Here is a 21,739-nt window from a genome sequence, read left to right as displayed (position 1 = left end):
ACATCCATGCCCATCTTCCTTTACTCTATATGTGGGACGCCTCCCATAGCATGGCTTGCCAAGCGTTGCCATGTCGGCACCCAGGATCTGAACCGGTGAACCCCCGGGCCGCTGAAGTAGAACGTGCGAACCTAACTGCTGCGCCATCGGGTCGGCCCCTGGCCTAAAAGATATTGAGTTGGAAACAAATAAAAACCACTGGTAATGGGAGTATAAATTGGTCTAACTACTTTGGAAAACAGTTTAGCATTATCTTTTAACACTGGACGTTAGCTCAACCAGTAATTCCTCTTCTTGGTCCAAACCCAGAGAAACCCTTGCCCACGGGCCCCGGAGACAAGTGAGGGGCTGTTCAGAGCAGCACTGTTTGCCAGAGCAAACAAACTGGAAATAACTCATGTCCAGCAGAACAATGGCTAAACAAATGATGGTTTAGACATACCATTGAACCTTATACAGCAGTGGAAACGAATAAAGTGCAGCTATGCCCAACTGTATATGTGTGAATCTTAGAAACACTAAGTGGAAAAGATGCAAGGCTAAGAAGTCTACTTAATGAATAACATTATTTTTATAAAGTTATAAAACAAAACAGGGTACTTTGTAGGGATAACATTCATTTGTATTTAAGATTCCTTCCTTCCTTCCTTCCTGATTGGCCCTGAGCTAACATCTGCTGCCAATCCTCCTCTTTTTGCTGAGGAAGACTGGCCCTGAGCTAACATCCATGCCCATCTTCTTCTACTTTATATGTGGGATGCCTACCACAACATGGCATGCCATGCGGTGCCATGTCTGCACCCGGGATCCAAACTGGCGAACCTCGGGCCGCCGAGAAGCGGAACATGAGCACTTAACCGCTGTGCAACCAGGCGGGCCCCAAAAGTGGAATATTTTGTATTCATCAAAAATCATGTTATTGAAGATATCAGTTCCAATCACCCCTGAATTCCAGCTCTCCTATTTACCAGAAACCTCAGCAGTGATGGGAAATTCTCACCTGAGATTTTCTCTGACCTAGAGTTATTCTGGAAACCATTCATAAGCGCTTCCCCAGAGGTCAGACATGATTCCTTTCCCCAAATGCTTAGACTTTCCATTTATTTCCTTCTCTTTCGGTGGAGTACTGGAATAGACACTGTGTGTCAGTCTGGGTCAGACTACAGGATAACGAATTCCCTATTCCCCAAAACAGACAGGGGGAAGCCTCAAGTCCTTGTTTGATATTGCTGTGCTGAAAACGAAGGTTTCAGGGTTCAGAGGGCAGAATTAAGACTCCATCCATCCAGCCTTAGGGTTGCCATGGAAATCTGCTTGTGCCCTTAGTAAAGGACAGTAAGAGTTAAGTATCCAGATTTCAGTTACTCTTGTAATGAAGGAAGGAGTAACACTGGGGAAAGAAATCCACTGAGTAAACAACTTGAGCCCATACTCTGTACCTCCTTCTCCAAACACCCTAACACAAGTAGCCCACTTGGGCGACTTTTCTCTCATTGAGCAAAACCTTCAGCCAACGTCACTATGTGCCAGGAATAAAGACAGATCCGGCCCCTGCCCCCAAGGTTTTCCAGTCTCCAGGGGAAGGCAGACACGCACGGTACAAACACTTGCAAAGGGGTGAGTGTTGTTGCAGCGGAGGTGGGAGGGAGCCTCTCTTAGCCTAGGAGTGGAGGAGGCCCATCCCCAGGAGGTGACATTTTGGCATTTAAATGAAGACCTAAAGGACAGGTAGGCGGATGTTGGGGATGTTGGCGAGGCAGTGTTCTGGGCAGCCAAGCGGAGGAGGGCAGCGAGAAGGGCGCTCTGGACGAGCCAAATATCCGGGCCAGTGGGGCCAGTCGTGGCCGGAGCCGGCTGGAGCGCGGTCAGGGTTAGGGGCCGCGCGCGCCTCGGCAGCGGGGCCCCTCCGAGGGGTCTGCTGTCCTGGCCTTTCCCACCGACTGTTCCCCACGCCCCCGCTGCCACCTGCTCGGTGCTGGGCGGCGACGCCTCGGCCCCCTCGGGTGCATTTCGGCGGCGGCCGCCCACTCCGTTGGCCGCGGCGCGGGGCGCAGGTGCGGGCGCGGAGGCCGGGAGCGCGGCGGCGGGGGTCCGGCTCGGCCCACGGGGACGTGCGGCGCTGATTCCTTGGGCTTGGTCTTGCCAGGTAAGGGGTTGAGGCCCCTGGGCTGCAGCTCCTCCCGGGGCACTAGGCACACGCTGGTGGGTGGGCCAGATACTCCTGCTCGGTTTCCCGCTTCGATCCTCCTGTTTACCCGCCTAGGGGGAGTTTTTTTTTTTTTTTTTTTATAGAAAAGAATATTTTAATCACGGCTTGCTCTTTTGATTTTGCTTTTCTCTCATTCGAGATGCCCGATGGGGTCTGAATGCAATCACCCTTCCAGGGCTGGAATCTTGTAGAAAGCAGGCTGCAGAAGGCAGAGTTCCAATTCAGCAGCATCATCTGCTCTTGGCTTCTCCAGCAAAGGGCTCTATTTACTATTTCATAAACACAGAACACGCTGGCCCTGTGGTTACTGAGTTGCTTCTTCCCTTTCCACAGTCTGAATTTCTCTTTTAATGCCACCAGATTTACTGTTATTTTATTACAAACTGCCTGCAGTGCGTTTGCGGCTAAGAAGCAGGGTTTGCATAAACGCATTGTAAAAATCACAGGTTGACTTGTACAGCCAGGGACATCAACAAGGGGCATGGTGGCTTTGCTGCCCCCCTTCCTGGAGACTCGATACTGGTGCCTCTGTGGAAACATAAATGCTGTGAGAACAAGGAAGCAAGGCCACGGGCTGGGAACCTGAGCTGTATACAATGTTCCCGTTCTCCCACAGGTTTTTCCCACCAAACTTCCCTTTCCAGACCCATGAAATTTACAGTAGTAAAGGTTTATAATAGGTATGACTTTTTTTTCCCCCCTTTTAAGCAGTGATTGGCTTTCCCTAAGCACAGAAGTCTCACTTCCCAGGAGAAAATGTTTAGGTTGGCAGAGGGAGAAGAGAAAATTCTGTTATGACGTCACTCATCGGCCCCTTGTCATGGTGTTTTCAGAGGACGCATCTGTGCCGGGTGTTACCACAGTGTATGTCATTTCAGGCTATCTAGTTGTTGATAGTTACTGTCATCTGTGCGTTGGGTGACTCCATACTCCCAAGGCACTCTGCCTGAGGACACTTAGTTTTTGACCCCTCAGTGCCTTTACTGTCCCCATTGTCCCTTGATGCCCCTCTGGTTGTCGCTGTGGTCTTTCCTGCCCCGTCTCAGGGCTAAGATAGGTGCTGTTCTCGATTCTACCCAGATGATCAGGCTGCAGTTTCTCTCAAATGTTTCTGTCCTCCGTCCTACACAATGGGGGATCCTACAGTATATTTTCTGACTTAATGTGATAGAAACTATTTAAAGCAGCAGCCCAGGACTGGATGCTGACTTCAGTTTAAATCTTATTCCGTCGGGAGATGAAATGACTTAACCTGAAGGGGTGGTTCAAGTGGTAGAGACGTCAAGCGCTGTGACTGACAAGCTGAGGAAAATTTTTAGGTGAACCCGCTTTTCCATGCCTGAGAAAGACAGCGGGGTCTAAGGGAAAGGAGCCTCACTTTGTGTAGACCTCAGAGCCCGAGTTTGCTGCTCTGTTAAAAAGAGGTAATAATACCCCAGAGTTCTCACGAGGATGAAATGAAAGCACCTTCCCCTTTATTCCCTTCCTATTGACTGGGTCCAGGTGGGTTGATCCTTGATCAGAGCAGTCACCCCCCAGCTGTGTGCCCATGCTCCGTCTTCATCTCATGGCCACATCCTCGTGGATGCTATTATTCCTGCAGTAGAGCAGTGGAAAGAGAGACCCTTGCCCATGTTCACATGGCCACTGAATGCATTCACGTGTCGGTGTGGGGAGTTGGGGGTCTGCGGCAATACTTGAATCCAGCATGCCTGACTCTGGATCCTGGCCTCTATAACTTCACTATACTAACTATACGGCGCTCAGGCTCAGCCCCAGACTGCTGAGGGATGCGCTGTTAATGCTTTTTCTCATTTTGTTTGTAAAGGTTTTAGTCAGTTTCCACATTCATTCATCTGATCTCCATAATCGGCCCTTTAAACCTGAGGCCTTTACTCAGGAAATGGGACCGGATGGTTAGGAAGACAATCAGTGATGTACTCCGTGTACCTGGAGCGTCAGTAGTCACTTGTTTGCAGTTAGGTCTCCGAACCATTGAGATGGTTTAGTCTTGAGGCTGCTGAGTGTTCGTGTGTGTGTGTGTGTGTGTGTGGGGGGGGGGGGGGGTTGTCTGATCTTCTGGAAGCTTATGGTACTAATTGCCCCAACTGGAGGTTCTGTTTGATGGGCAGGAAGCTCCTCACAGATGCTGACTCCCCTCCCCCACCCAGGAAGGAATTTGACGTGCCCGGGACGTAAAGGACCACTCCCCTCTGCTGGATGGAGATCAACTTGCTTTCAATAGAGACAGTTTTGTGACCACTTCGCTCTCTAGTGGCCAACTGGGTAAAAGAGATAACAGTGCTACCTCCTTTTACACATGGAGGCATGAGCCAGTTTAGTTTCAAAAAGTTGATTGAGCACCTACGCCGTGCTGGCACAGTGCTCAATACCAGGGATATGAAGGTGGGTCAGAGGTCGCTGCAAATCACATCCTTGTAAGTGGAATCACGTGTAAATGTATTAGGACCCCCCCCCAGAACTTTAGAGCTTGAGGGGGCAGTTAGAGATGATCTGGTTTGTGTTTCTCCTTTTTTTTTTTTAAAAACAGTTGAAAAACTGGGTTCCAGAGAGATGAACTGATGTGCTGGAGATGTGCTAGTTAAGGACAGAGAAAAAAAATGCCAGTGAAATTCAGTTGCAAAAATAGTACAGAGTTCTTCACCCAGTTTCCTCCAGTATTAACATCTTAGACAACCGTGGGTTAGTGCAAAACTAATTAAGCCACGGACTTCAGATCGCCCCAATTTTTCCACTGAAGTCCTTTTTCTGTTCTAGGATCCAATCCAGGGTACCACATTGCGTTTAGACCCTGTAATTTTTACCTTTGGGTTTTCCTAGTCTTGAGATTCCTTAAAACAGTAATGAATTGGTGACATTCAGCTGTGACAGTGTATCTCAAGCCTCTTTTGTCTTCTGGTATATGCTTTGTGCGTTTTCAGAGCCAGCTGCTTGCCCAGTGGTCTCCGTGAAATCCCACTTGGTGTGTCCAAGTTCCGGATGACCCCAGCCTGTCCAATATCTGGATACAGAAGGCTGTCCTGGGGCTAGCAGTGGCACACCCCGAACCTTCTGCCGCTGTTCCTCTTGGATCTTGAGTCTCATTTCAAGGTATTAATGTTGTGCATAGAGCATTCTTCGCTCTCCGGTGCCTAGTTTATCCAGTGAAGGACTTTGGAGACAGAAAGAGATAAATTCAACCCCCAGCTTCCCCACCTAGTCATTGGACCTTGACCAAGTCTCCCAGTGGTGCTAAAATTCCATTTCCTCCGCAAGATGGAGACAGTAGGCACCCTTCTGGGTTATTGAGTGGGTTAAATGAAAGAATGGACAGTGAGCTTGGTGTGATGTGGAATGAATGAATGGACGGATGGATGGCACTAAGGGGAGACCAGGCCAGGAGGGTGCAATGGAAGGTCTTGAACGCCAGGCAAGACCCCCTGAACTTCCTGGTGGGCAGAGGCAGACACTGAAGGGTCTGGGAAGGGGAGCGATGGGCTCAGAGCCGCACTTTAGAAGGTCAAGTGTGGAGGTGCGCTGGAGTAAGCAGAGCTGTGGGGCACGCGAGGGTGTCGTGTTAGCTCTGATGAGAGCAGAATGGGGGCCTGGACTGGGGGCGTGGTGGTGGGAAAGAGAGACGCTCGAGAGACCGTGCGGAGGTGCCCTCCACTGATACAGGAATAAAGAGGATGCGGGGTGGAGGGGCGTAAGGACTCCAAGATGACTGAATTCTAGGTCAGGTGAAAAGGAGACTGTGATGTCATTAACAGGAGAGAAATCAGAATAAAGAGGTAAGTTGTGGGAAAAAATGTTATTTGGTTTTACTCATGTTGCATTTGAGATACTAACAGAATATCCAAGTAAAGATATGTAGAGGCGATGATCCTGGCAGTGGAGCCTGGGAGAGGCCAGAGCTGGCAAGGAGAATCTGAGCATCACGCCCAGGAGGGTGGTGCTGAAACCGAGGGCAAGTGGAACCACCAGAGAGGCCAGAAGTTGGGGGCAAAGACCCACTCATACCCAGTGCTTCAAAGGAGGGTCAGAGAGACACAGAAGGGGTTACTGGGAAGTAGGATGTATTAGTCAGCTCCGGCTGCCTAACAGAGTACCACAGACTAGGGCACTTAGACAGAAGAAATTTATTTCCTTACAGTCCCGAGGCTCAAAGTCCAAGATCAAGGTGTCAGCAGGGTTGGTTTCTTCTGAGGCCTCTCTCCTTGGCTTGTAGACGGCTATCTTCTCCCTGTGTCTTCACCTGGTCTTCCTTATGTGTCCTAATCTCTTAGAAGGCCACCAATCATACTGGATTAGGGCCCATCTATATTTTTACCTTAATCACCATTTTACCTGAATCACCACCTTAAAGGCCCTCTCTCCAAACACAGTCACGTTCTGAGGCACTGAGGGTTAGGATTTCAACGTGAGAATTTTAGGGGGAAACAATTCAGCCCATAACACAGGAATAGAAATGGAAAAGTGAATTTTGAAAGAACTCAAGGGAAGAGTTTCAGAAAGGACAAGGGCTGGCTACTGGCATGTTTCTTCTCAGATCCACTCACCCTCGTGCCTCTTCCTCCTCTTTCCCCTGATTCTCAAGGAGCGAGGGCCCTTTGAGGTTCCTCTTCTGTTTGGCTTCCCCTGAGGTTCAGCCAAGGGGATGGTAGGAGGCCAGAGGAATGGGGAAGCCAGGGGAATTTCCCCCTTCTCTCTAGCTCTGGCCAGGTCTCCAGCAGGAGCTGTTTTCCCTGTGGCTCCATCTGCCACAGGACAGATGTGTGAGGTTCAGGCTTCCACCAGGAGACCCTGGCTCCCAGGCTGAGGTCACTCCATCTCCTTGCGGTGTGTAGCGGCTTTCTACTATTTCTATTCTCTGGGTTGCCTCACTGTCCTGTGTTTGCCGTGTGAGCACCTTCATCGTGTCTGTAGCCAATTCTGAATACTTAAATCCCCCGTTTGAACATCTAGAGTGGTTTGTTTCCCTGACTGGTGGAGACATGATGGCCAGGAAGGCAAATGCTGCAGAAGATGGAAGGATGAAAACTGGACACGGCTAGATCTTTGAGACATGAGGGTAGAAGCTACAATTCTGGGGCTGAACAAGGGGATCCTTGTCTATCTGATGGGTTTATACCAATTCTCACTAAGGTTTTAGTGTATATACTTTTGAGATTGAGCACCTTTTCATGTTTATTGGCCAAATGGGTATACTGTCTCTGAAGCGCTTGATCAAGTCGTTAGCACCTCTTCTTTTTTCCTGACTTTCTCTTATTGGAGTTCTTTATATACTGTATTCTAGACATGGATCCGTTATCAGTTGTGTTATCTGATAAAAGTTATCTGTCTCATGTTCTCATTCCATGCCTTCTCATCTATAATGTATTACCTATTCTCCTTCCACAACTTGTCTTTTTTATAGTGTCTCTTAATAGAGGTTCTTAATTTTAACATATCAATCTTTTCCTTTAAAATTAGCATTCTTGGGCCAGCCCCGGTGGCCTAGTGGTTAAGTTTGGTGAGCTCTGCTTCAGCAGCCAGGGCTTTGTTCCTGGCACTGACCTACACCACTCGTCTGTCGGTGGCCACGCTGTGGTGGCGGCTCACGTATAAAAAGAGGAAGACTGGCAGCAGATGTTAGCTCAGGGCAAATCTCCCTCAGCAATAAATACATAAATAAAATTAGTTTCTTAGTATCTCGACTAACTAGTCTTTCCTTATTTGGAGGTCACAAAGATATTCTATATTTTAAAAGCTTTATAGTGTTTCCTTTTTTAATCACAAGATTTTTTTAAATAAAGGGAATAAAGTCGGGGCTGGCCCCGTGGCCAAGTGGTTAAGTGCATGCCTTCTGCTTCAGTGGCCCAGGGTTTCGCTGGTTCAGATCCTGGGCGCGGACGTGGTACCACTCTTCAGGCCATGCTGAGGCGGCGTCCCACATGCCACAACTAGAAGGACCTACAACTAAAATACACAACTAGGTGCTGGGGGGATTTGGGGAGAAAAAGCAGAAAGAAAAAAGAAAAGAAAAAAGAAGACTGACAACAGTTGTTAGCACAGGTGCCAATCTTTAAAAAAAAAAAAAAGGGAATAAAGTCAATTAACTGTTAAAGGACAGAGCAAAACCGATTCCCGGACTCTTTCGATTCCTGTATGCCACACCTTCCCCATCTCTTTACTTTTTCTTCTTTTAACGTTTCTTCCTCCTGAAGTACACCCCTTAGTGAGGGTCTGTATGTGGTAAACTCTCTCAAGTCATTGTATTTCTGAAAACATCTTTTTTTTGTTGTTCTCAGCTTGAATGCTAGTTTGGGCAGGTACGCAGTTCTAGGCTGAGTTGTTTTCTCTCAGTATTTCGAAGCTATTATTCCACTGTCTTCTATGCAACTCCTCTGACTGTGAAGTAATCTGTCTTCTTTCTCAGGTAGCTTTGGAGAGTGACTCTCTCCTTGGTAGTCTTCAGTCCCACTCTGCTGAATCTAGGTTTCAATTTGTATTTATTACATTTGGTATTTTCGGTTAACTGTGGAAAATAAACTGCACATTTGACTTAAAAGCAAGAACTGCTTGGGAGGTAGGTAGGTAAGAAGGAAGGAAGGAAAGGGAAGGATGACAGGAAGGGAGGAAGGAAGGAAGGGAGGAAGGGAGGAAGGAAGGAGAGGTTTGTGCTTAGTATATGCCAGATCTTGAACAGTCAACCTCACAGGTGTCCTTTGCACATGACTGTGGCCTCCCCTCACTCCACAAAGTGCCCCCTGCCCAGGAGGGAAGAGGGGGCTTGTGCCACAGTTGAGGGGGGAGACCTCATGAGGCCAGTCGGGAGGGAAAGGTAGAACTTGTGGTCGTGAGACTTCAAAAGGCTACCTGAAAGGGGTCACAGTGTTTGCCCGAAAAACATTTAGGATCGATCATTTTGTGGAGCATTTTTCTGTCTCCAACGACTCACATGTAGTACTATCTTTTTTTTTTTGAGGAAGATTAGCCCTGAGCTAACATCTGTTGCCAATCCTCCTCTTTTTGCTGAGGAAGACTGGCCCTGAGCTAACATCCGTGCCCATCTTCCTCTACTTTATACGTGGGACGCCTGCCACAGCATGGCTTGCCAAGCAGTGCCATGTCTGCACCCGGGATCTGAACCGGTGAACCCTGGGCTGCGGAAGGGTTAACTGCTGTGCCACCGGGCCGGCCCCTCACATGCAATAGTATCTTATATGGAGGAACTGAGTTCTTTCTCCTCCTCTGTGGACATACCGCCCCCGCATACATATCTGTATATTCATAGATACGGTTTTCCAGAGTTCATAACTGCTCTCCTTCGTTAGACAGACAAGGGAGGAGGGGCAGGGTCTGCCTGCAGTGGGTATTCAGGACGTGGGCCAGACCTCAAGTCCTTCTCAAATTAAATCTCCTTTTTAGGTACTGCAATTGCCTGAACAAACAATTCCTATAAATCTAGCAAATAAAACTTAGCAGTATGGCAAATCTAATCTTCACTTAGATGTTTCTATACTGTTCAGAAACTCAGTAAGATTTCAACTTAAAAGCAAGTACCTGTTTCAAAGCAGTTATAAGGCTGTCCCTGAAACAGCCACATGCTCTGACACATTTCAGGTGTATAAATACCAAATACACATAGATTCTTTATTAATCCAGAAACATAAATCTATGGTTTTGGCTCTTCCAAGCCTTTCTATACTTAACTCAAAATTTTATTGGATTAGGAGATGGATGCTCTTAATGAAAACAGTCACTGTCCCAGTTGACTGAGATCATTTATCTTTGGAGATTTTTGCTGGTTTTTTAATGAGATGCTGAATTGTCAGCTACTGTCATTACGTCAGTGACTGTGCAATCTCAAGGAGCAAGTTCAGTTAGCCCCTCTCGGGATTTGGGTCCAAGCATTACCTATTTCTGCCCGCTCAGAGGAGCCTGCAGCTCCCAGACAGGCTGATCAATTCTCCAGATGTATTTAATTTTTAAGATCTCTGGATCTAATGACATCTTGTACTGTCTCAGAGTGTTAGGACCATCCAGCTCTTCAGGAGCTTAAAACGAGATCCGATTGACTTCTGGTTGTGTCTTGTGGCTCTCTCTGCTGTGGCACACAGCTTATGAGGTCTTTGTACTGGGGCTCCTTTGGGTCAGAAACAGCCTTCTAAAGGGAGAATTTACAATTTACTAATCTTCAGCAATATAATAAATGAGTCAATTATACAAACATAACCAAATAATAAGACTCAACTACAGCATATTTTATTGTACTTTCTTGTACGATACTTAAACTTTTATTGTGGGTCATCATGGACTCATGGCTCTTCATAAATTTGATGCATTTCAATTTGGTACTCAGATTGTCCTAATTTGGCAAGTGCGCGTTCCTTTGGGTTGGCTCCAGTATTCTTTTGACACGACCCTATTTTTCTCGGAAGCTGTCCTGCTTTCTAGCATGAGGTGTCCTGGCTTATCAGGTACCTCCCTTAACACCTGAATTGGCCATTTCTCTAAGGATCTCTAGTTCTTTTTAACAGAAAAAATAGCATGCATACCAGGATCTGAGCACTATGGCGCATTCTGGGGTAAAGTTACTCTGAGGCCATCTCAATGGATACAACTAGAAAAGCCTTTCTTTTTCTCTTAAAGACATGAGTTCACATGAACTATTTTCAATAGTTTAAGGTGTTCTAACTTAAAGTTCTTTTGATCCCCTAATTTTATCTGCTCTTTATTTTGCATAATTAATAAAATAGCTCTTTGCTTGATTTGACAGTGTGATTGTTCTAAAACAATTGATATTAATATGAGTATTAGAGCTACTCAGTAGAGATCAAGGTTGTCTGCACAGTTTCTTTAGTTTTTAGTGTCCCGGGAAGGATGTGGTAATTCATCATCTTGTTCAGTCCAGCTCTTCAAATATTCATCTGATGGAGAGTTTGGTTCCATTGGTTCACTTTGCTTTCAACTTGAGGCTACTGTTATTCTAAGAGGTGAGAGTTTTCTTAGAAGGTGGTAGAATTTAGCAAGCAGTCTCCAGCCACCTTTAGATACTGAATTACCGGAGGAGGGTCCATCTTGCCATTCCATTTTGAAATCAGTTCAGTCTACAACGTTCTGTAAAAGTTTCATCACTAGCGCCTCCATCTATTGTCACTTAAAACATAGTTAAAAGAGTCATATATGTATGATCTCTAGCCAGACTAACTGGTTCTGCCTATTATTAAATTTCTGATATTAGAAAGTACACATTTTACACAGTTGGTAAATACATTTTAACTATACTCAATCCTATCTTAAAACTTAGATCTTGGGCTGGCCTCGTGGCCAAGTGGTTAAGTTTGTGTGCTATGCTTCAGCAGCCCAGGGTTTCACCGGTTCAGATCCTGGGTGTGGACGTGGCACCGCTCTTCAGGCCATGCTGAGGTGGCATCCCACATAGCACAACCAGAAGGACCAACAGCTAGAATATACAATGTATGGGGGGGGGGGGAGTGGTGTGTGGAGGGGGAGGGAGTGAGGGGGGAGGGGGAGGAGGGGGAGGTGGGGGAGGAGGAGAAGAGAAGACTGGCAACAGATGTTAGCTCAGGTACCAATCTTTAAAATAAAAACAAAACTTAGATCTTGTTTTAAAATATATGTAGCATTCTCTTAAAAATTTAACATAGTATGTTACATATTGTTATACCAAGATTTATAGTAAATAAATTCAAACAATTCTCTCAGTTAACATTATCTTGACCTCCTACTAGTCAATGTTTATTTTTACTGCAGGGAGCTAGCTATATTTTGACATTCCATATAATGAAGAAATAATGACACATTACATATAGGCTCTGAAGGTTTTATGTGAAAGCATCTTTTAATTCTTGGGTCAAAATTCACATCTTGCCTTGACCATTATCCATATTTTTTTTTTTTGAGGAAGATTAGCCCTGAGCTAACTACTGCCAATCCTCCTCTTTTTGCTGAGGAAGACTAGCCCTGAGCTAACATCTGTGTCCATTTTCCTCTACTTTATATATGGGACGCCTACCAGAGCATGGCCTGACAAGAGGTGCCATGTCCTCACCTGGGATCCGAACCAGGGAACCCCGGGCCGCTGAAGGGAAATGTGCACACTTAACTGCTGCGCCACCAGGCCGGCCCGTTATCCGTATTTTTAGTTATAGACAACTCTGGTGTAGAACTCAGAGTCTTTTTGATAAATATAAAACGTCCCAAAGCAATAATATTAGAAAAATAACCAAAGTTTATAAAAATAAAATGCAATTAAATTAAAAAAATTCTTTAATACAAAATTTACCCATCTGGAATAAATACTTTTAAAAATTGGGATTCCAAAATTAATCTTTGACCAAGGGTAGCGGTGGTTCATTTGATCCCTACCTTAATAGGGCCGGCGCATTTGCTAATCAGCAAGATTTAAAATGCCAACTTTTTTCCCTTTGAGGCCCTGACCATGGCCCAAACCTTTAATCTGTTCTTTCTCCCATAGCTTGCTTCTATCAGTCCAAAACTGCATTTTTCTTTTTGAGTTTAAACCAATAATAAAAAGGATTATTGGTTTAAAATGGCTTAATTCACTTAACTTTTAACTGCATACACAGATGATCACCCTGACACTTTCTGGCTAATAAACACACAGATCACAGAAAATTGCATATTCAAAGAGAAGCTCTTAACATTTTATATTTTTTACCAACAAAAGCTCATAATTTCAGTCAAATATCTATTTAAATTATTTTCTTGGAGGGCACTTTTTCAAACAGATGGTCATTCTTGAGACCCAGGGGTCTCTGAACGTCATTTGTTTTTAACACTCCAACACTGTTGTGGAGGGAAGAGCTTCTTTTATCTATAAAACAGAGAGTTTGTCCTTTAACTGCTAAATGTGAACAGTTTACAGTGACAGTGATTTCAATTTCAGCATCTACTCAATGCTTCTTACTAGACGGGGATTCTTTATTTCAAAAACAAACCATCCTCCCCAGCTCTGGCCACGTGACTGATTGGCGCCCGGAATGCTTTCCGAGTTCAGACAGGGCTAATGCAGTCTGAAGGCTCCCCCTGGGGAGGGGCAGTCATCCGTTTAATGGGGGGCGGACAGCTTCCTCTAGTGGAGTGACATTCTTTTGGTTAACACCCTGCCTCATCCCCAAACCATCATTTCCAGGCTATGCCTCTTAAGGGTAGGAGACTGGAGCCTATGGGTCTGGGAAGGCTTTTCCTGAAGACAGCCAGTCAGATTTTAATGGGGTACTGGGTTACTGAGGTGATCTTCAGTGGCTGGCTGGTAACCGCTCCATCCTTTCTGCATTGACGTTCTTATAATTAACAAAGTCCTGCTTTTAAATTCCTAGTCTGTGGTTTTATTCTCCACAACAATTTGGAAGAGTCTCGTTAAGACTCTGGAGCAGCGCAGACCCAGGAAATGACAGGTGGTCTTTAGCATGCTTCTCAAACTTAATGTGCTTGTGAATTAACTAGGGGTTGTGTTGAAGGGCAGATTTGGATTCAGTGGGTCTGGGTTGGGGCCTGGGATTTTCCATTTCTAGCAAGCTCCCAGGTGACGCCCATGCTGCTGGTCCAAGGACCAGACTTTGAGTCGCGAGGGACTATAGGCTGTGAAGCAGGTACACACACAGTAAGATCCCCTCATATCTTAGTTTTGCATCCTTCCCCGTTTCTTTTGCTCTGTGGGGATGATGAAGCTAAGTTCCATGCCTGAGCCTTCTTCATCATTTTAGGTAGGATCATAAACAGAGCCTGCTGTGTGACCGTTTGACTTCTCTTACTCCTCCCCTTCTATCTGCCTTCCTGTATTCCTTCCCTGTGTGAATGGTGTCAGTGCTCCTCAATGTAAGGGTCAGGAAGGCACCTTACCCCCTTCTCAATTCATGTTGACCCACTGTGATCCTCATTCCTTATAACCCAGAACTGGTAGACAGATTGACCCCTACATTTTCCAGTGATGTCCTCTGAGACCATGCCATCTTGGAGCACCTAAGGGTAAACCTGGAAAATTCCCATTCTGGCCAGATGGAGTTGTGGTGTCTGTGGGAGGGTGAGGTTGCAAAGCTGTTAAGGAACTTGGAAAAACTGGAGATGCTTGTGACCTTCAGGTAAAGAGATGACCTCTCCTTACCTAGCAGGGGTGGAGAGACTGGTCCTTAGAGCTGTAATTCAGCAGGCTCCAAGAAGGCCATCTCAAGTGTTTGTCCAGTAAAACACTTAGGCCTTACCATTTTGCTAAGCTTTTTCACTAATTCCAACTTACAGCCCCACGTTATCATGGCGGGGCAGAGTCCCTCTCAGAGCGGACTCTCTCATTTATTTCTCTAATGACACCATTTCAGGTCCTGTTACCATGCAGGAACCCACTTCCCAACTGCCATGTCCTGTAGGGAAGTGTAGGATATGGCTTCGGCCCTGCTCATCGCTCTGGTCTTTCTTCTCTTTCTGTGATGCTTACTTTGTTTTTGAGCCCAATTCTTTCTTTTTGGATTCTCTCTCTTTTTAAATCTATGGTTGCTATACGCAATGGGCAGAATTCATTATGTCATTTGAGCAGAAGTCTGATGTTCTGAAGTGGGCTTTCTATACTCCTATCTTAAAGCAGATGCATAAATGTCAGGGTACTTTAAAAATCTATCCCTGGATGAAGTAAGATTAGGAAGTGGTGTCCCTCATTGCTTTAACTGCATTATGCCACTCACAGTGAAAATCTGTGCTCTGCTTCAGAGCTGTGGAGGGCATTATTCTTTACATACTGCCTTTGAAAAAGATGAGGTTTCACGAGAGAAATCTCATGTCAGCGTGAGGAATAATTATGCTTCTCTTAGGGGACAAGAACACTGTGAATCATAACTGATGTCTCCCTTTTTCTACTGGTCTGAGGATGCTCACCGTCAAAACTGGTGGCCCACATGTACAAGAATAGGCAGCTTTTTTAGTGCTGATCTGTCTTCAACTTGTTTCCTGCCCTTATGTTAAAATATGACTCTCTCTCTCTCTCTATATTATTGCATTGTATGAATTTATGTAATTTATCTTAAAATCCTTTTTGCATGAAGGCCTAGTATCATCTAATCAAAACAGCTTCACCTTATTTTCCCAACTGTACTGGGTAGAGGCTGCGTGTGCTGGCACACTGACTCCCGGTATGGTGCTGGTTAATTAGCGTTACGGACATAGACACAGCCCCTTCCTCAATCTGCCTCCCACTCCTCAAGGAAGGGAGGCCGGACTCTGGCTTAAACAGGCCAGGCAGCCACTGAGCCTACCCCTTGGTCCCCAACGTGTCACCAGCCCCAGCATCTCTCGTCTCCCTCCATCACCCCCTCCCACCCGAGCCCGCGCGGCCTCCCGTCGCTATCACCCCCGGATTCCCCTCGCGCGGCCTCCCGTCTCCCTCCATCACCGCCTTGGGGCGGCCTCTCCCAGGCGGCGCGGCCTCTTCCGGCCTCGGGAGGGCGGGCGGGGGCGGGGCCGGGGGCCGGTGGTGCGAGCGTCCCGGGCCCGCGCCCCGCCGCCGGCGGCCGGCCATGCTCATCACGCTGTGCTACCTGTACCTGTGGGCGCGCTGGGGGCGCCGGCCCGCCGCGCTCGTGCGCGCCACGGTGCAGCGGCTGCGCGCCTCGCGCTGCTCCTTCACCTTCTGCGGCGCGGCCGCGCTGCCCCGGGGCGCCCGCGTGTGCCTGAGCCGCGGCGGCCGCGTCTTCTGCGTCGGCGAGAGCCAGGTGGGCGGGCGCGGGGCGCGAGGCGGGGGGCGCGGCGGGGGCTCGGGCGGGGCGGGGCGGGGCGGGGCGGGGCGGGGCGGGGCCGGCGGGGGCGCGGCCTCCCGGAGGGGTGCGAGCCGGAAGCGCCCGCCGGGACCCCGCGCTCCGCCCGGTGCTGTGCGGGCCGCGGGCGCGCGGTGCCCACGGGAGCCGGAGGAGGGGACCGGAGAGCGGCCGCCTCTCCATGTCGTGCCGGGGCGAGTGTGTAGCCGCGTGGCTCGTGGTATCGCGAACACGCGTGGACCTGTGTGCCTGGGCGATGGCGATTCGCACCTGCACGCCGGAGGAGCGCCCGCCCAGAGTCTCTCTCCTGACATCGTTGCCTCCACTGTGGGCTGGAGTTTGGTTGAATTCAGAGAAACTTAAATCCTCAGCTTTCTGTCACGTGTCTCCGGAGGGACAAAAACTGCCTTGTCCCCCTCTCCTCAGTTGGGACATTTACCACCCAGGGCACCCCACTGATTGTCGTTGCATCTTTTTTATTTCGGTTTGCGCACAGTCTTTGTTTTTTGGGCCAGTGCGAGGCCTGGTGTCTCAAGTTTAGCAGGCTCTGTCACCCATTGTGTGACTTGGGCCGTTCGTTTATCCTCTGCAAAACCTCTGCTCTTTTTCTGTAGAGGGAACGACAGTTCTTTCCATTCAGGTACTGGAAATGGACCTGACTTCTCAGAGCAGTTTTGCGTGAATTTCCATTGCCATCACTCATATTGTTTTCATTGACATTTTAAGATTGACACCGGAGCTAACAACTGTTGCCAAACTTTTTTTTCCTTTTTTCTGCTTTTTCTCCCCAAATCCCCCCAGTACATGGTTGTATAGTTGTATATTTTACCTGTGGGTCCTTCAGGTTGTGGCATGCGGGACACCACCTCAGCGTGGCCTGACCAGCGGTGCCATGTCCACGCCCAGGAATCGAACCTGTGAAACCCTGGGCTGCTGAAGCATAGCGCGTGAACTTAAGCACTTGGCTCGGAGGCGGCCCTTGTTTTCATTAAGATTTTAAAGTGTTTGGCTTTCCATTGGTTTCCTGCCCTTTCCACTTCCTTCTGGAAAGTTGGCTTGCTTCTAGCATTAAAGTGAGATTTTTCTATGTGTGTAAAACTGTAACGCTGGTGTGGGAATTAAAATCTTGTCTCCTGTTTGAATATGTTGTTGAGGTTCTGCTCAGGCCTGGGATTATACTGTGCTGCTAGCAAATCAGAAATACCCTTCCTTGTTAGTATGCAATCACACACAGAAAGGGAGTAACTGTTTTCTCAGTTCTAAGAGAGTGTATCTCTAGTACTACCCAGAAGCTGGGGGAAGCTGTTCATTCATTACGTACAATGGAGCCTGGGGGGCAGGCGGCCTTAATTCTTTCCAGGAACGCTCATTGAGAAAGATAAGAAAATGAGGAAAAATGGAGTGGTGGATTTTTCCTTTGCAGTGGTTTCCAAACTGGATTCATTTCCTTAAAAACGTAGCCTCTCAGGTTTAGATTAGAGTAGAAATTTTGTATGTTCAAAAATATCCAGATGTAACTATCTTTAATTTTCTTGGAAGACAGTCTTACTTTTGAAGGCCCCCATGACTTGAGGGGTCTACTGTTGACTGCAGCTGATGCTTCGCTCCAGCCCGGTGCCTGCGGCCAAACCCGCCGTGGGCTCTTAGGGGTTCTGTAAGGTGCTGTGCACCAGCTCTTTGCACAGTTCACTGTACCTCACCCGAGATCTTTGCCCACACGTCACTGTCTCCCAGAGATTCTCCCGTGTTCTCCAGACTAGAGGGGACCACGTGCTCTGTGTCCTCATAGCCTTTAGATTACAGTTCGTATTTCCAGTTTTTTCCTTTTTCTCCATAGGAACTGGGTCTGTTGAGCTTAGCAGCTTGACCTGGAACAGTTGCTCAGCATTTCAGTGAGTGAAGGAGTGTTTGCTGGTTGTTGGATTTAAGCTCTGATGTTGAAGGCCTACAGCTGGAAAGCCTGACAGTTTATTTGTGATTAGCTGCTGCTATGTTAGAATTTAAAACATCATGGGGCTGCTGATTTGGGTTGGTTGGTACCTGGTTGTCAGTCTGCGTGGACTGAAGTAACGTTATAGACCTGAATCGCAGGCCTTTGTTGTCTGTATTTTATATAACTAAAATTGGATGCGGAAGTACTGAACGTGTATGTTTATATAATTGAAGGTCCCACAATAATTGATAAGTTTAACTAAAGATGGTTTATACAGACAGGAAATTTTAAACTTTTTGTTTAATATATGCTTTCTATGTTTAAGTGGACAGTCTGTTTTTTGTTTTTAACTACTGTGTTGATAATTATGTTTACCCGTGGAGAGGAGTTGTTTCTTCCCCTAATTTTCATTCATTCATTATTTCAACAGATGTTTATTAAGCATCTACCATGTGCCAGGTTATTAGGCCCGTTGAAAAGACCTTTTGATCTTCCCAGCAAGGGTGGGTTTGAACCGATCAGCAACACCGTGCAGCCTGACCCAAATGTCTTTTTTTGGTGGTGATGATAAGGTTTGGCCCCTGCAACCTTAGATTTCAGCTATTTCTGCTCTGAATGTGGCTTGGTTTTAGTGGGTTAAAGCCTTTTAAAATAACCACCATTTCAGGCCGGCCCCATGGCTGAGTGGTTAAGTTCGCACGCTCCACTTCAGTGGCCCAGGGTTTCCCTGGTTCGGATCCTGAGCATGGACATGGCACCGGCTCATTAGGCCATGCTGAGGCGGTATCCCACATGCCACAACTAGAAGGACCCACAACTAGGATATACAGTTATGTACCAGGGGGCTTTGGGGAGAAAAAGGAAAAATAAAATCTTAAAAAAAATAAAATAACCATCATTTTAGAGCGATTTCAGGAAGGAGAGCAGAGATAAAGGGACATAGCCAATCCACTAACCAATCTCGATGCTGTAATGACCAGAGGAAATGGAAGAACAGCTCCTCAGGCTTCTGTCCACCAGCATGGCCTTCTGAACCCCTCATCTTTAAATGTGCTTCCGAGTTGTAGTTTGGAAAGCTCTTCCATGCTCCAAGCAGTAAGGAATGGGGAGGAGAAGCTCCGTTTCACAATTAATTGCTTGGTAACAAATATCTAGAGATGTTAAAACTGTCGTGAGTCATAGAGGGGATGTTGCGGCTGTTTGAATAGTCCCAGCTCAGTGAGAAACGCTGGGTTAACGTGGTATCTGGGAGCGCATCCTGTCACCTGATTTAGATCGCACCTGGAATTACAGACGAGGGGCATCTGGATGTTGCTGTGAGTGACAGCTGTGGTTTGAAGTGGTACTGAATCCTTTTATTTTGTTTCTTTCCCTCTGTCCAGTCCATTGATGACTTGAACAAATGGGCCCTGTTTCTCGTTTCTCCATTTATCCTTGAAGCAGAACACGTAGCTTTTGTGACAGAGAGCATTTGGGTGCAAGGTGAGAATTTGCAGAGACCGTCCTCCTCTTCAGAAACCGTGAGTAACGTGTTTTTCACTTGTGTACCCTAAGGAAACTGGGTGTGTTAATCAAAACTAAATTTGTTTTTTGTGAGCGCTCTTTCCGGGCCTTTGTGACTCCATTTCTTTTTGGATATTTTGGGGTAAAAAAATATATTAGTAAAATTCCTTTCACCTGTTTCTTTTTACGTGCTTGAATATGGCTACTAGAAAATTTAAAACTACCCGTGGCTTGTGTTTATGGCTCACATTGTGCTCCCATCACTTCAGCTGCAGCGGAGGCTGAGAAACGTGGTCCATAGCTGGACAGCCGTAGGTTCAGTGAAAACCTGAGGTTCTTTTACTGTAAGGGAGAAAGACAGACTAGATATGGGGAGATAACGAACATCTCTGCCACAGTTAGCATCTCATTTAATTTGTGTTCTAAGGAAAATTTAATCAAGATCTTGCTTAATGGCAGTTACTTATTCTTAATTTCCTGGGGTGGAAAGATGCCGCCCTACCAAGGAAGATGGCTAGTATCCAGTTAACTCATTTTATTTATGATCAGAGAGTTTGGTGGGTCTTGTAACCAGGAGCAGGAGATGTCCCGAGCCGGTGTTTTGACCTCTCTGGCTATGACACCAAACTCCATTTTATAAGTTGGTCTTTAAAACTTAAAAAGGCATTGATCTCATAGCTCGCTGTCTTCTCTCTAAGTCTGCAGGTCCCGTTCAAGTTGATTGCTCAATGGGGTTTGCATTTTGTGGGGGCTCTTCTGAATCTATGTATGTATTTTTCACCTAACCCTAAAGTCATTTGAGTTTAACAGGATCCTAAGTTATTCAATGGAAAATACATACATAAGGAAGACTTTTGAACTTGACGAGATCTTATATTCTTTCACATTTTTAGGACTGTGGAACTCGTACAGATATTTTTATTTATTTATTTATTTATTTTAAAGATTTTATTTTTCCTTCTTCTCCCCAAAGCCCCCCCAGTACCTAGTTGTATATATCTTAGTTGTGAGTCCTTCTAGTTGTGGTATGTGGGACACCACCTTAGCATGGCCTGATGAGCATTGCTAGGTCCGTGCCCGGGATTCGAACTGGTGAAACCCTGGGCTGCTGAAGCCGAGTGTGCAAACTTTAACCACTCGGCCATGGGGCCAGCCCCTCGTACAGATATTTAAAATTATATCTTTTTGTATTTTGGGTATCTCAAATGGCTTTCATTTTTGATCATCATACAGTCCCCAACAAGAAGTAATCTTAGGAATCTTAGAAATTCAGTTTAAAAAAATATAGCCTTCATGTATTCATATTTTCACTTAGTCATTCATTCGTTAACACATACTTATTGAATATCTGCTGTGTTCCAGTTATTTTGCTAGGTGCCATAATAAATGGCAGATTCAGCTCCATTTTCAGTATCTTCTGTAGTGATACTAGCAGTCCTGTTTAGTAAGAATTGATTACCCAAAGAATGTACACAATTCTTTCGTTGTGGAAAGCTCACTTATATTCCTTGTACTCTATCAAGGCATTTCATTCATCCAGGGTGTACTGAGTGCCTGTTACCTGCCAGATCATGTGCTAGGGCTGGAGGTGTGTATCATGGAGATGAAAGATGCGTTTAGAGGTGACGGTGCCTGTCATCTTAAGGAGCTTCTCTCCCACTGTGGTGTGGTAGTGAGCTCATCTAGAGGGGGAGAGGTTAGGAAGGACTTTCCAGGGGGAGGTAGTAATCTGAGTTTTAAAGGAGAGAGGAATTAGATGAAGGAGGAAGGGGCTTCCCCTGCAGAAGGCAGGTGTGGAAGCACACAGAGAGTTTGCACGTGGTTAGTACAATTAGAGTCTGCGTTAACGTGAGTTGGGGGTATGGCCCGACAGAAGGCCAGAGGGGAAAGATGGGGCTGGAGTATCGGGTGGGAAATGACCTTGATGCAGTGGTAGCTTTTAAGAACGGGAGCAGGCAGGCCGTCCCAGCGGCCACAGAAAAGAGCGCCTCGCAGACCAAGCGAAGATGCTCAAATCGTGCAGTTTATTAAATCAATTCAAAACACGCGGCAAGAAGCAAGCGGAGAGCTCTGCGCCAGGTGAATAGTTAGGATGGGGTCCCCATGGGATACACGGACCACGCACCTGAATCCCGGGCTATGCAGTGTTCTCCTGTCCCACCTCTCTGCTGTGTCAGCCCTCCTTGCTGAGGAGGTAGTTATGAGGACCAGAGTGGAGGTTAAATGGGTCTCAGCAGAGAGAAGGTGCCTGTGGCCAGCACACACTGGCTCTGTTGGAGAGACTTGAGACAAGTACGCCTGGAGGAGCTGTGGCTTCCCAGTGAT

General features: G+C 46.7%; 1 protein-coding gene across 9 annotated transcripts in view; it reads left to right on the top strand.

Annotated features, from left to right (window-relative positions):
• Nucleotides 1-1,453: 1,453 nt before the first annotated feature.
• The window catches only part of HLCS (holocarboxylase synthetase), a 199,786-nt gene continuing 179,500 nt past the window's right edge, over nt 1,454-21,739 (top strand). For 2 of the 9 annotated variants that reach the window (XM_008519338.2, XM_070597628.1), the window contains exons 1-2: nt 1,454-1,617; nt 19,294-19,431. Coding sequence is in view for 2 of the 9 variants with exons in the window: in XM_070597625.1 (XP_070453726.1) it covers nt 15,742-15,936; nt 19,294-19,431 (333 nt within the window). In the remaining 7 variants the exon portion in view is untranslated. Of the gene's footprint in view, nt 1,729-2,111; nt 2,147-15,668; nt 15,937-19,293; nt 19,432-21,739 lie in introns of those variants that run through there. The other 7 variants (XM_070597629.1, XM_070597627.1, XM_070597632.1 and 4 more) reach the window with 6 other exon arrangements.

Source organism: Equus przewalskii, chromosome 27 (genome assembly GCF_037783145.1).
Source record: "Equus przewalskii isolate Varuska chromosome 27, EquPr2, whole genome shotgun sequence".
In the NCBI taxonomy this organism is placed as follows: Eukaryota; Metazoa; Chordata; class Mammalia; order Perissodactyla; family Equidae; genus Equus; species Equus przewalskii.
Note: the sequence above shows the minus strand (reverse complement) of the source record. Positions and strands in the feature narration are given on the sequence as shown.